We start from the raw sequence: 13,440 nt of genomic DNA, 5'->3' as shown, positions 1-13,440 counted from the left end.
GCCCAGAGAGGTGGGGGATGCCCCATCCCTGGAAACATTCCAGGTCAGGCTGGACGGGGCTCTGAGCAACCTGATCTAGTTGAAGATGTCCCTGCCCATGGCAGGGGGGTTGGACTAGATGACCTTTAGAGGTCTCTTCCAATCCAAACTATTCTATGATTCCATGATATTATTATGCTTAATTCATGATTGCCAAGACAACCTCCCTCTCACTCAAAGCAGGATCAATGAGAGGAGGGTGCTCAGGACTGCGTGTGGTCAGGTTTTGAATATCTCCAAGTATGGAGACTCCACAGACTTTCTGGGCACTTGTTCCAGTGTTGTGAATCAGTGAATCAGATGCCTTGCATGCTATTCACCAGTTGTTTATAAAACTACTCAGTAAAACTACTCAGTAAAGCCTCACAGACTGGCAGACTGATTTTTCTTCAAATTTCTTGGATGCTTTTGTTATGATCCCTAATAAAAAGACAGAATTGGACAGAGTTAGATAGAGTTGGAAATGAACTCCTCTCTGTCACAATATGCAATCTCTCTTCAGTGCCGATTTAAAAGCAGCATTGAGAATTCAGCTTAAACAATAACTTTAAATGCTACCATAATTTGAGTTTGTTAAATGAACCAACAGTTATTTCTTTGTATCTTAGCCCTGAGTAGAACAGTGTTGGAGAAACACAGCACAGCTTTTTAGGGAAACCTGCTGGAGCAACAAGAAACTCAATTTTCAGTGTTTCAAGTATAAGACTGAGTCACAATTTTCACATTGCCTTCAACAAACTGTCCATTGAAATGTCTGACTTTCTAGACTCAAGTATACTACACAAAATACCTAAAAGTGAGGCAATCATATTTTCATATTGTTAGACATCCCTCCTAGAAATTGGAACCCTCGTGAAAGACTGATGACGAGTAAAACATCAGTGAAAATCCACTTGATGGGAAGAATTGAACTACATAATTCAGGGATATAAGATTCATTTCATCAGTCAGTGACTGAAGTCTGTACAGACTGCATCTTCTTATCAATTCCCCAGAAATATTAAATCTTTTAATTTTCTCTTTTCTCCCTGTAAAATAAATCCCAAATAAACTGCCATTCCAGAAATTTTAAGTGTTCTGTTTTACCTCCTGTGAAGTGAGCTGCAATAAATCGCTCTGTTACAGCCTACCCCGGTATTTAAACAAAAGAATGAACTATTGGAAGCCCAGAACTGCAAGTAAGCTGCAGAAACACATGAAATATCTTTCTTGAATCTTTTATCTTATTTTTTCTTTTACCAGTAAATCTAATGAGCCTCAACCAAATTGTACTAACTTCTGATTTCTTTAACTGTCTCCTCATTCTCCTTATCCCATCCAACCCCTAAACTGCTAAACACTGGGAACTCTACAAAAATATCAACTCCTTCACTGCACACTTTTGTATTTGTGACATTTGAAAGATCAGCTGGACGACAGCTGAAACCTGGGAGGGCCAAATTTCTATTTCCCACCCCTTCCGCCTCAGAGCTTTCCACAATACTTAATAAAACTTCATAAACACTGGGAAGTGCCCTCTTCCACTGGCATAGCTTGTAAATATTAGTTCCTTACTTCTGAGAGGACAAACAACGAGGGGAAGACAACAACTGCTGATCTAAAACCAATGTAACAGTATCACCCGTTCATTCAAGTTATCTCTGTACAAAGTCCTAGGAAAGCAACTAGAATACATTAACATAACTTATTATACCAACTTATGAAACACAAAGAGCAGAAGTATTTCAATAACAGGGATAACGCATGAAATGGCATTTGCTCAGTGGCTTCTGCTGCAGCTATATGAAAGTAATTACATTTAAATACGTATCACAGAACACTCTTCAGCTCCTCTATTAACCAAGATTCTGATTTCTCTACCTTGACGGAAATATTTTGCCCATGAGCTGGAACTGTATTGATTCTGGGTTTGTCAGGATTGTCTGATGGAGGAAAGCCCTCAATTCAACAACTCTGGCATTCTTCCTGTTTTCATTGTCCATATCAACCTCCATCATCAGCACACCCCTTCCACTGGAATGAAGGTAAAGAGAGCCATTGAAATTGCTCTCACCGTAACTCTTTAGGGCTGCCTGGGCCTACACATAGAGAAAAAGAAGAACAGGACATTAAGGATCTCAAATCATAATACAGAATACTGAAACACCAGTTTGAGGAATAAGACTGCAGACAGCAATTTGGGCCTGGGAAAAAGGGTGGGGGAGGGGGAGCAGAGGGGGAAAGGTGTTTTTAGTTTTCATCTTTGTTTCTCACCATCTAACTCTTTAGTAAATTTAGTAAAACTAAATTTTTATTTGGCAATAAATTAAATTAATTTTGCCCAATTCGAGTCCATTTTGTCCATGAATGTAATGGGTAAGTGATCTCCCTGTCTTTATCTCAACGCACAAGCTTTTTCATTTTATTTTCTCCTCCTGTCCTGTTGAGGCAGGGGAGTGAAAGAGCAGCTGGGTGGGTCTCTGACAGCCAGCCAAGGTCAACCCACCACACAGGATTATGTTAATCCTAGAGAAAGAACCTTTTGACTTGGTAATAAAAGCTACAGATGACACCTGATTTTGCATAGAAGCCTGTCACCATGCTAGAGCTTTCAACAAAAAATTATGTACTATGTTGAATTTTATGTATAATTTAACTTGACTTTCAGTTTTCTGAATTGTGTGAAAACACAAGCCACCTATTCCAACTGCATGTAGCCATCTAGCCAGAACAAACTCTAACCATAAAAAGTTAACTGTTTCCCTAACAATTTACCCCTCTCCACCACATTCATTGAATTACGTATGAGTTGACCAACTTTGTAGTATACACATATATTTGTGTTCCCATGCTTGAAAGTAGTTGCAAAGCAATTTATAGCACACAGTTAAACAGCTCCCAGGTTGACATGTATTCCTAATGCATGCGACAAGCAAGAGACTCAACACAGGTCTGAGTGTATGAACTGCAAAAGCCAAAGTATGAACTAACAAGACTGTAATAATCAGGGAACTGACCTGTGAAGACACGTTCTTGTTGATGATGGCTTTTACACTCACACCGTAGTCAAAGTGTTCCAGTTTAGTCTGTCTGGAAAACAGCTCCGCACTTAGGCCCATTGCTTGTGGAAACTCAAGCTATTTGGCAAAGTAAAATGTAAACATAATCAATGCATTCCCATCAATTGCCTCATGTGATTTGATGTCTGAACTTTTAGCATGAAGTGGAGAATGCATATAAGCAAATGTGTATATAAAATTTTACTGATTTTACCCACAGACACTGAAAAATAAATCAAATGCAGTAAAATAAGTATGAAAACAAAAGGTCAGCATGTTTCTTAAAAGACATTATTGATACAGATTATAATTTGATCTGCTGAGATACCTAGGGTCTTTGTCACGGCCAGGACTTTATCGAGCTAGGAAGTTTACAAGCATAAAACAATTATAATTCTAAAGATAACGCAGTAAAACAGCCAAGACATTAAAAAAAAAAAATCCATAAATGAAAACCACCAATACCTGGAATGAATGTGTCACATCCACGTGGAAAAGATGTCTAAAATCTGCCTCACTGGATTTGTCCTGATATCTCCCCAGAAAGCTGAGAACATCTTCCTTATTGACCTTCAAGGTAGTCTCAAGCTCATACTTCACCTACGTGTTAAGAATGTGAATAAGCTAATTGCATCGGGTATTAACCCTGTATATTATAAAAGATGAGAGAAGTCATCCCTACATATTATGAAAAATGAAAGAGTTGAGAGCTATTACATTGTGGCTCAGAATGAAAAATGAGCAAAGCAGGAAAAAAATAACTGCATTTGGTAAGAAAGGTGAATAGATACACCTAGATAAGGATGAGAACCCTGAATCCATTCCTTCCCAGTACTTGTTATTATTAATAATATTCATGCATAATAATAATTTTAAAATATTAAGTATTATTATAATACATTACTACACAACATATAATTATATATTATTATACAAAACATTGTATTAGGGAGCCACCAACCATATCATTGCCCTCTGAATTTTTTGGTTGCAGCATTTACATGGTGAGGAACTAAAGACCTATAGCAAGTTAGGTCTGAAAAGACAATAAACTGTAAGTAAACAGATAATGAATCTCTCCTCCTAACTGAAATTTAATGGGAAATTTACTCACATTTTGGTGACTTTGAGTTAAAATGCATATTTCAACATCTTTGGGGAAAAACCTGTAGTTATAAGGATGAGCTAAGCCAGCACAAATCTAAAAAAAATTTTGAGAAGAAATGCAAGGAACATAAGATATATACAGTAAATCACTCATTTGCTGGCTTTTTTGGTATGCCAGATTGAAGGAAATTCTTGTGTAACTCACATAGGGGTTTTCAGGTTGGTAACCAAGTGTAAGAGTTTGAACTGTTTCCTCCACCCCATTTATCAAAACTTTTGTTTCCAAGTAGTAGTGCTTTTGCTTTTTGTCAACAGTAAATGTCTCCTGCAGAAGGAAGCTCTGCAGAATGGGCAGTTTAAAAGGATGCCTGGAACAAAACAAGGAATAAGCAGAGTGTAAAAGACCTTAATAGACAACCACAAAAAGAATCATGCAGAGTTCAACTTGAACTCCAAAAACTTTCAATCGCAGATGACATCAGGCTGTCAGGTACAGAAGCAAAACACATAGGACCAGGACGTCTAAAAAACTTACTAGAGCATAATTACAATTTCATACAAACTACACACATTTACCAGAATTTCTGATAAAGAGCTTCCATCCTGGATTGAGGAAAGGCTGGAAGAGCGTGGGAGAGGGTGATGCTCTAAAATTCTGACATGCATAACCAGTACATACACTTTATATACCTGGATGGCCAAGACTTCATTTCAAATAGGGACAGTGTTCAAAAGCTTATGGAAGCTTTGAAAAGCGCACCTATCAACCACATTTTATGCTTTCTGTAGAAACAATATCTGCATGCCAAGAATCCTATGCAACAGATGTTCAGCCAATACATAGTTCTCGGAGTAGTTTACTACTTCAGTGTAATGTTTTATGGACTTTATTAAATATTTCTGCACATTTACTTAGTTGGATGTCTTGGAAAAATGCATTAACTTTTATAAGCAGACATTGGGACTGCCTTTATACACACTAGGATATCTGGTACAGCAATTCCTTCTTCATTTACATACCTTTTCCATTACTGAAAGGGCATCTTGCAGTTTTTTAGCTGTCCAAGATGCACAGTGGCTCCTAAGGGAGCCTGTGCACTCCTTTTGACCTTACTATGCCTTAAGAAAGCTGAGATGTCCCCAGAGATGATCCAGATTTCTCAAGTCTGAGCATACATTTTTACCAAAGCCTTCAAGCTGTGTTTTGATAATAGGTAATGGAGAGAGAAATTTCAGAGAGCCAATATCTAGAAGCAGCGCACTCATTCTCATCAGGAAATGGAAACATGTTCCAAAATCTAAACAAGACCATTTGTTATGTGTTTTAAGAGAGACATCTTTGGCTTTAGAATGGCTATATTATTCCTAAGGACTAGAAAAAAGGCATCTGGATGGCACAGAGGATCAGATCTGGATTTTGGAACTTCTCACCACTTCGAAGTTTGGACATACCATAAATCCTGCTGCTTTCATGAAAGAAGGCTATACATCCAATAGAATTGCCAACAAACACATTGCCACAGCACAGGTGGCCTGTTGCCTTTGACAACTTTGCTCACGACCATTTCAATAAAGAGGGCAAAAGCTAAATGGATGCAAATAACCAGCCCATGAAGCCGGTGTGCTTGAGCAAGTTCAGACAGCCAGATGGGAGGAAGTGCAGGCTTTGTGCATGTGGCACTTCCGCTTTGTAAAGCCCAGAACTTTTCCCAAGAGCATCGAGATGCACGTTAAATTTAGGCCAAAACATTCTTCAGAGACGGAAATAATACGACCACTGAACCTGAAATGAAGGGTTCCACGTTTTTGATAGAGCATCTTCTCCTTCTTCAGCTCTTCTATCTGACCTTCAAACTGCAGCACGACAGGCAGACTTTTATAATCTCTCCATACAGTTTTCACAGAAAAGTTTGTCTTCTTAGGCTGCAGTCAAATCATGAGACCAGAAGAGGAAAGGACAATTGCATCAGATTTACTGCATTCATATTCAGGAACATCAATACAGAAACCACATTGTTCAACAGGCTGCAGCGAGGCTGTCATTTCACAGATGAACCCCCTTCTGCTTCAGTTTAAATCCTGATCTCCATTTACATAGGATTAAAAGTGACGTTAGTAAAAAACCACTGACTTCAGCAGAAGAAAAATGCCCTATAATGTATCACTTGAGTGTAACCTATTTGCAATATGAGCAAGCTTTAGCTCTGGTACCAGTACATTTACACACAAAACCTGGTTGGATTTTCAAAGCATGGAACGCTATGACTAGAAAAACACTTTTTGTTTTAAGACGTCCTGCAAGGAACTGACCAAAGTAACTGATCAAAGTATCTCTTTGGAGGACAAACTGCTGATTACCCTCTGTGCTGCAGATCAAGGAAAGCAAAAATGGTTTTAAGATTGGAAGGGATGCATATAAACCCAGGCTGTTACTATGCTCACTAGCAGGCAAGATATTTTGATTCTCCAAGACAGTAGAATCTTCCACACCTGCCATATATCTGCATCAAAATGTAAGTAATCACATCTACAGCTCTCTTTCTAGCCATGTCTCTCTGTCCTCTCCTCCCTGACTTTCTATCTGTAGTTGGCCTCCCAAATAGGTGAGAAGTACTCAAAACTACACCACACAAGTTTTTGTTTGTTTTCTTTTTGAACTTAGTTTTACATTGCAGGTTGTCAAAACAGACAGAAATAGAAGCAGCACTAGAAGTGTTTAAATTTGAACACTAGCAATAACATCTCTCAGGAAGGTGGCAGACCTGAAAAACACAGCGCTGAGTCAAAGAAATTGCATTTGTATTTCTTTCTTACCATTGGCAGATTCTGATAGCTGGCTGTGAAGTTAAATTCCTGTTTTGTACTCTTTATCTTAAAGCGGAGAAATTTGGCTCGTTCATTATTCTCCAAATGAATCTCATTCTTCACAAGCCGATTCCACAGAGATATCATTTCACTAGAGCTATGCAGAACATTCCTCCCAACATGATTAAATGTGGATGCCTGAAAAATAAGACAAACACATTAGCCTGGCTGAGTTAGGACAGACAGAATCTTATTGTACCAGCAGCACAGCGCAGAGGTGAAAAGACAGCATTTTCTTGGAGATGATCATTACAAGAACTATTAGACATAGTACACCAACTTTTCCATTATCAAAATATTCTGAATTGCCATAAAGATCTCAAAGTTTATTTTATCCCCTCTAAACAAGGAAGAGAGAAAAAGCTATATAGTTGAAAAGAAAATAGTTGATGAACATTTTTTTCTCATTCATGAACGTTTCTCACAATCCTCCACACTGCCTGAACCAGCAGCGATCTAACAAGGGAAAGCTGCAGTTCAGAATAAAGGAACACCTTAAACATAAACCTAAGTTAAAGATTTAGACAATTGCAGTGGATTCTAAAAGAAAGGCAAAAATTCCAGGCTCTCATCTCATTCATACAGAGGCAGGTAAGAAGTTAAGCTTCTCCAAGACAAATACAATTTGCATAGTGACAGAGGTTTTTCATATTGCTTAATGCACAGCAACTGTGATGAAATCAGTTTTAAATCTCTATTGCATAGCACAGTCTAAAACAAATTAGGAGGAAGCTTAGAATCCATAGACTCAGGGCACACTGATTCCACCCAATTGATGATCATTTTATAGAAAATGAAAGAATTCCAATAGAAAAGACAGAAGACTACACTTCAGAACCTGCTATTGAAGGTTCTCACACAGGTTTGTGGGAGACTGGAGCCATTCTCTGAGTCACAACAAAAGAAATAACCTTTCATTTCTCAGGATTGTTCCCAGCCACTGAACTATCCAGTCCTCTAGCCTGCAACAGGGTTACCATTTCTCCTACTGAATCTGTTCATATTGCAGTTACCTGTAGAGATACTTATTAATTTTGTAGAGATGCAGTGGGATAAAGAGTAGCAGCAAGAACACCTCAGTGGCAAAGGTGTTCTGCAAGATCAGAGCTCTAATATTAATGAAGCTCCAAATACTCATGAAGAATTTTTACAAACGGTGCCATATCAAGAGGCATCAAGTGCCATGAACTACATGACAGCCTATTGAGCAGGATACTCTCCAGGAAGAGGTAGGTTACATTCTTCTCAGGCAGAGGATGCCTTTACATCTAATGCCTCAAATTTAGGTGAATGCTGTAATCACTGGGCTCTTAATTTAGAAATTTGGCTATTGTTCTTCCTACTTTTTAAATGAAAGACACTGTCAGCTGTTTCATATCACGAATGAACAAGTTTTAAACATTTTTTACATGATGATCCAATTTTCCTACTTCCTGAAACTGTTAGCTCATGGTGGGGGAGAGAGAACTTTAAAATAGTAATTATTATTTGTACACTCCTAGGCAGAACTCTGCCAGCATGTATTTGAGCTTTGTGCAGGGAGCAATGGACTCCTGTTCCAAAGAGGGGCAGAGGTGGTGGCCCTAACATTTTTTCAAAGCTAATAAAGAGACCCTGGCTGTGCTGATTCGGCTGCCCCAGAGGAAGAATAGCTCATCATTCAAGCACAGAAAACAGATGAACATAGGCATTTCAGGATTCTCTCCTATAAGCTGGCACTCAGTGCATGAGTTTCTCAAACAAGCTACTTCACATAGCATGCTGAACAAGTGTTATTTCAGTATCATGACAGTTCTGTTGGGTATCTATCACAAAGCTCTAACATCAAAGCTGTACACTATAGGAAGCATCATGTTACTAACCTGCAGGTACGTGGTAGCTGGCGTGTAAATGTGAACTTTCCCTTCCTTTTCATTGCCTTGATCTTTATAGAATAGTTCCACTATGAGCTTCTCAATGGAGAGAGCTTTTCCAGTTGTCAGCTCCACAGTCAATAAATAAGCAGAATGCTGAGGCTGATGTAGTTTGTGAGCTGCATACAGATATAGCCATGGGGTGTCTATATTTAATCCACCTGGAAGGAACATATATTAAAGCTGGCAGAAATGTGAGATTTCAAGCTACCTGGACTCTAACTCCACAACAAAGCTGATAAGATGCTGTGGTTTTGGAATGAGGCTAAAATGCTACTACCAAACTATTCTCTTCCAATTGCCAAAATCTCTGGATGGTATATAATGAAATGAATGCCCTTCACTAGCATAACATACCGCATAGTGTAACACATAGGGAGGTTTGCTAATAAATGGAAATTTATGAAGTCCAGTACCCTAAATGGCACCAGGAGAGGGTTCTACTGCATGATCTGCAACAAAATGTGAAATCTTTACCTGAACTGCAAGTCTGTAACCATTATTCACATAATAAAAAAACCAGCCTTAATCAAAGCTGTTCTGACATATGCCAACACAGAAGTTCAACTCTGCAATACATACATTTTGAACAAGATTTGTAGGTTATTTTGGAAACTAGTTTATAGACAGCTCAGAATGTTTATATTTGACAAGCTGCTGAAATTTCACTAGTAGACTTGAAATTTTGCTGGTTATTTATCAAATTACACCATTTACTCATTGTGATACAGCTCAGTAACTCATGATTACTTTATGACAGACACTCACAAAGTAATCAACAAATTTTTAAAACTTCAGAATTAATCTAACCTTAGTTTGTTTCACCTTAACAAGCAGAAAAACATCCATTAATTCAGCCCACTGTATCAAGCCAGTTGTTTTGCATTACTAAGGATCCAAGATTTTGCACGTATGGTGTATACTAGATTTGAAAAAAATACATCTCAACAGCAAATCTACACGCTGAGCCAATCATTGCCCTGATTTATACAGCTTCATCCACTGAAGCATAAATGGTAGTGGCATTCAATCCATCTTAAGCACTAAACGTCAGAAAACTGATTTTTGGCACACCACTGGTAACTTAACCCCTATTTGAGAAAGAACTATAAAAATGTAAAATACAGCTTATTATTATAAAGGCCTACTCCCTGCTGCATTTTATGAAGGAAAACGTCTAAGATAAATGTGATTTTTTAAAAATATCCATACATATACACAGGTGTTTAATTTATAGCCTAAAATACACCATTAGAATTCTGCTCAGTGTCCCATTTTCTAATGTTCTTAAAACAAACTTGATCACTTTCTAGAGTAAAGAATTTTTTTAAAACTTGGTTCATTTCTTGATCATTTATCTCAGTCAAAAGCTAACAGGACATTACTGGTCTACATTAGGAGCATGGCCATCAGAAAAAGTTGATGTCTGCACAGCACAGGAGAGGTTATCTCTGCAACACTGGATCTGGTTTTGGAGCACACAGATCAAGGTGGATGGTGAGAAACCAGAAAGGCTACAGCAGAGGGCTGCTATGATGATAAAGAGCCTAGACAACAGGACCTGTGACAAGAAGAGACGGATCCGGGCTTGTTTAATCTGGCAAAGGAACAGGGGAATCTAATAGCTGCCTACAGCTAACTTGAAAGTAAATGGCAAAGATGAGGAACACAAACCTTTCAAAAGAGGCAGACAATAGAAGGGACAATGGCCACAAATTGCACTTTCAGAGGCTAAGGAACTGCTGGAAGAGGCTAGCCAGCTAGGCTGTGGAAACTTGGAGATTTTGAAAACTCATCTAGGCAAAGTCACAGCAGATGTGATCTACTGTTAGGAACAGTCCCGATTCAAGCAGGAGGCTGGCCCAGATAACCTCTAGGGTCTGTCTCTTCCAACAAATATTTCTATGATTCTTTTACACCCACGCAGAACTACCTCAAAATCCCAGCAGCAACTTTCAATGCCTGCTTTTCTAATCACAGACTGGAAATGGTTTGTGGTACTTCACCTTCCCACTTCTTCAGGCCATTTCTGGATGCGTCTTTCCACTGCAGCCCAGCCACAAATGGCACGTGGTCATTATACTGCACCTCAAAGTTGGTGCTGCTCTGCAAATAAACCTGAGAGTTGTGCGAGTGCTGCAGCTGAGTTCTATAATTCACCTGTTTTTCCAGGACTTGCATGGTAAACTGGAAAACAAGTGAAGCAACTTTAAATAACAACAGGATTCCATCTTCAGGGCTGTCTAAGCTAACACACACACAAACACACACAGAGTAGCAGGAAGGTCACAGCTAGTGCCTCTGCTCTGCACATTTGCCATTCACTTTATAGCTTTTCATGCATGCTGACCGATTACAGATTGGGATTTCTTTAATATGCATTTGTTACATCTACTGGAGATTCAAAAAGGACAATTTCCATTCATTTTTATACCATTTACTTTGTTGGGAAAAAAAAAAAAAGACGACCATAATTCTCGGTCGGTCCATGCTGGGATCACAGATAAATTCTACGCTTACAGGTACTTCCTATGGAAACAGAATAATGACAGCCCACCTCAGAAAACTATTACTTGTTCTAAGACAATAACAGAGAAGACCTGCAACTTCTAAGAAATAACACAAAAATTTACAGGAATAGTTTCTGTAGCTTCTGTAAGAACTTTCTACAAATAAAACAAAAGATAACAGGGTATGCCATTATAAATAATTATTTTCTTTCTTTTTGTAGTCCATAGAATGTGCTTCAAAAGAAGGCATAAAGCCTCTCTGAGGCTTTTAATTATACTTTACTACATTGGAAAACATTTTACTGATCGGTGGTAGAAATCAATTTATTAAAAAAAAAAAAAAAAAAAAAAAGGACTGATCTTAGTTCAGCTACTGTATTCCATACCAACTTCCACCTAAATGCTGTAATATTCTGAGTTATTATAACCTGCACCCTCCTTCCACATTGTGTGAGCAAAGTAACCTTCATAAATCTCTACAATCATTTTACATGCACAAACTCTGCAAACAACTCAGACCACATTACACCCAAACATTTTAGTATTTGAAAAATCCATCTACTGGCTTTTTCTTGTTCATTTTAAATGTCAGTGATCGCTATGTGCCTGGGTTAAGACCTTACCTAACTCAAACTTATTAGGTCTGGAAATCTGACTTATATTATTAATACATAACAGAAAAAAGAAGTCTTAATAAATAAATTCATCCCAAATTTTTTCTTAGTTTGTCTGTTAAATATTTGAAGTGAAGGTCTTACTCTTCAACAATCATGATTACCTCCATGAAATAGTTGACTAGAGATGAACTGGAACTGTTCTTAAATGCTTGGCTGATCAGAAGTTTCTTCTTGTTGTTTATTTCATCCCAGTGTTTCCCATAGTTCACTTCCATCTGGGAGGAAAGCCAAGATGCACTCGCTTCATGTTTCAGGTGAACCTAAAGAACAGAAAACCACCTTTTTCCTGTAAACCACGCTTTCTCTTTTATTCACTGCTGTTAACTGCCTGTAGAAATATTCCCAAGTAGCAAGCAAGACTAAAGCAGAAAGGGTTACAAATTTTCCAAAGAAAAATCATAGAATCATAGAATCATTTAGGTTGGAAAAGACCTTTAAGATCCAGTCCAAGCCTTAACCTAACACTGCCAAGTCCACCACTAAACCGTGTCCCTAAGCACCACATCTACATGTCTTTTAAATAACTCCAGGAATGGTGACTCCACCACTTCCCTGGGCAGCCTGTTCCCATGCCTGATAACTCCTTCAGTGAAGCATGTTCCATCAGAAGATATAAATTCAGTGTACAAAGCCCAAAACTTTTAGTCTATACGCTGCCAGTCAAATTGCTTTTCTCAAAAGTTAAGGTAACTGGACTCAGGTACTCCTGATGGACTGCCCACATGGATTCACTGTGCACCTGCAAAGCCTGCCAAGATCTTGCTTCATGGGAAATCCTAACACTTCTTGGCTTCAATCCAACTTGGATCAAAAGCAAATCTGAAAGGATACAAAATTCTCCTTTAATCCAGAAGCTTATTTTTCAGCCAGCTCTCTGTTCTGCAGCAAATACCCAGTATTAATGGCGATTTGCCTTTAAATTAACCTTTGTCTTCGTGCAGTCTGTAGAGGAAGAAATTTTAAACAGATCTGCTTTTCTGCATGAAAGGGTCACACACATTGGAATTTCTAAGAAAGCATACAAATCTGAACCAAAAAATTCATACAAAACATTGTAAAATGCCTTATTTTCCAGACATACAACTTCTGATGAATAAGCAAAGATGGTTCCTGACTTTTAGTTACAAGAAAGATAGAACAAGATAAATTATAAACTTATTAATACTATTGTTTTATATATAACAAAAATTTTCACAACAAACATTCTGCAGAAGTTCTGTGAATTAATACATTAAAAATGACATCACTGGAGAGTTCCATCACTTACAGCTGTAATGGACTGCACAACTTA

The 13,440-nt window shown here is 38.2% G+C and overlaps 1 protein-coding gene across 1 annotated transcript in view; it reads right to left on the bottom strand.

Annotated features, from left to right (window-relative positions):
• Nucleotides 1–13,440, bottom strand: part of LOC103900922 — a 120,721-nt gene that overhangs the window by 56,978 nt on the left and 50,303 nt on the right. The window contains exons 27-36 of the mRNA XM_009281706.1: nt 12,251–12,409; nt 10,969–11,149; nt 8,912–9,123; nt 6,999–7,187; nt 5,968–6,107; nt 4,390–4,552; nt 4,192–4,278; nt 3,543–3,677; nt 3,036–3,155; nt 1,900–2,117 (exon numbers count right to left, since the gene is read on the bottom strand). Of these exons, the coding sequence (XP_009279981.1) occupies nt 1,900–2,117; nt 3,036–3,155; nt 3,543–3,677; nt 4,192–4,278; nt 4,390–4,552; nt 5,968–6,107; nt 6,999–7,187; nt 8,912–9,123; nt 10,969–11,149; nt 12,251–12,409 (1,604 nt within the window). The remainder of the gene's footprint in view (nt 1–1,899; nt 2,118–3,035; nt 3,156–3,542; nt 3,678–4,191; nt 4,279–4,389; nt 4,553–5,967; nt 6,108–6,998; nt 7,188–8,911; nt 9,124–10,968; nt 11,150–12,250; nt 12,410–13,440) is intronic.

The sequence above is a fragment of the Aptenodytes forsteri genome, unplaced genomic scaffold, assembly GCF_000699145.1.
Source record: "Aptenodytes forsteri isolate BGI_AS27 unplaced genomic scaffold, ASM69914v1 Scaffold84, whole genome shotgun sequence".
NCBI lineage: Eukaryota > Metazoa > Chordata > Aves > Sphenisciformes > Spheniscidae > Aptenodytes > Aptenodytes forsteri.
This window is presented reverse-complemented; position numbering and strand designations above follow the sequence as displayed.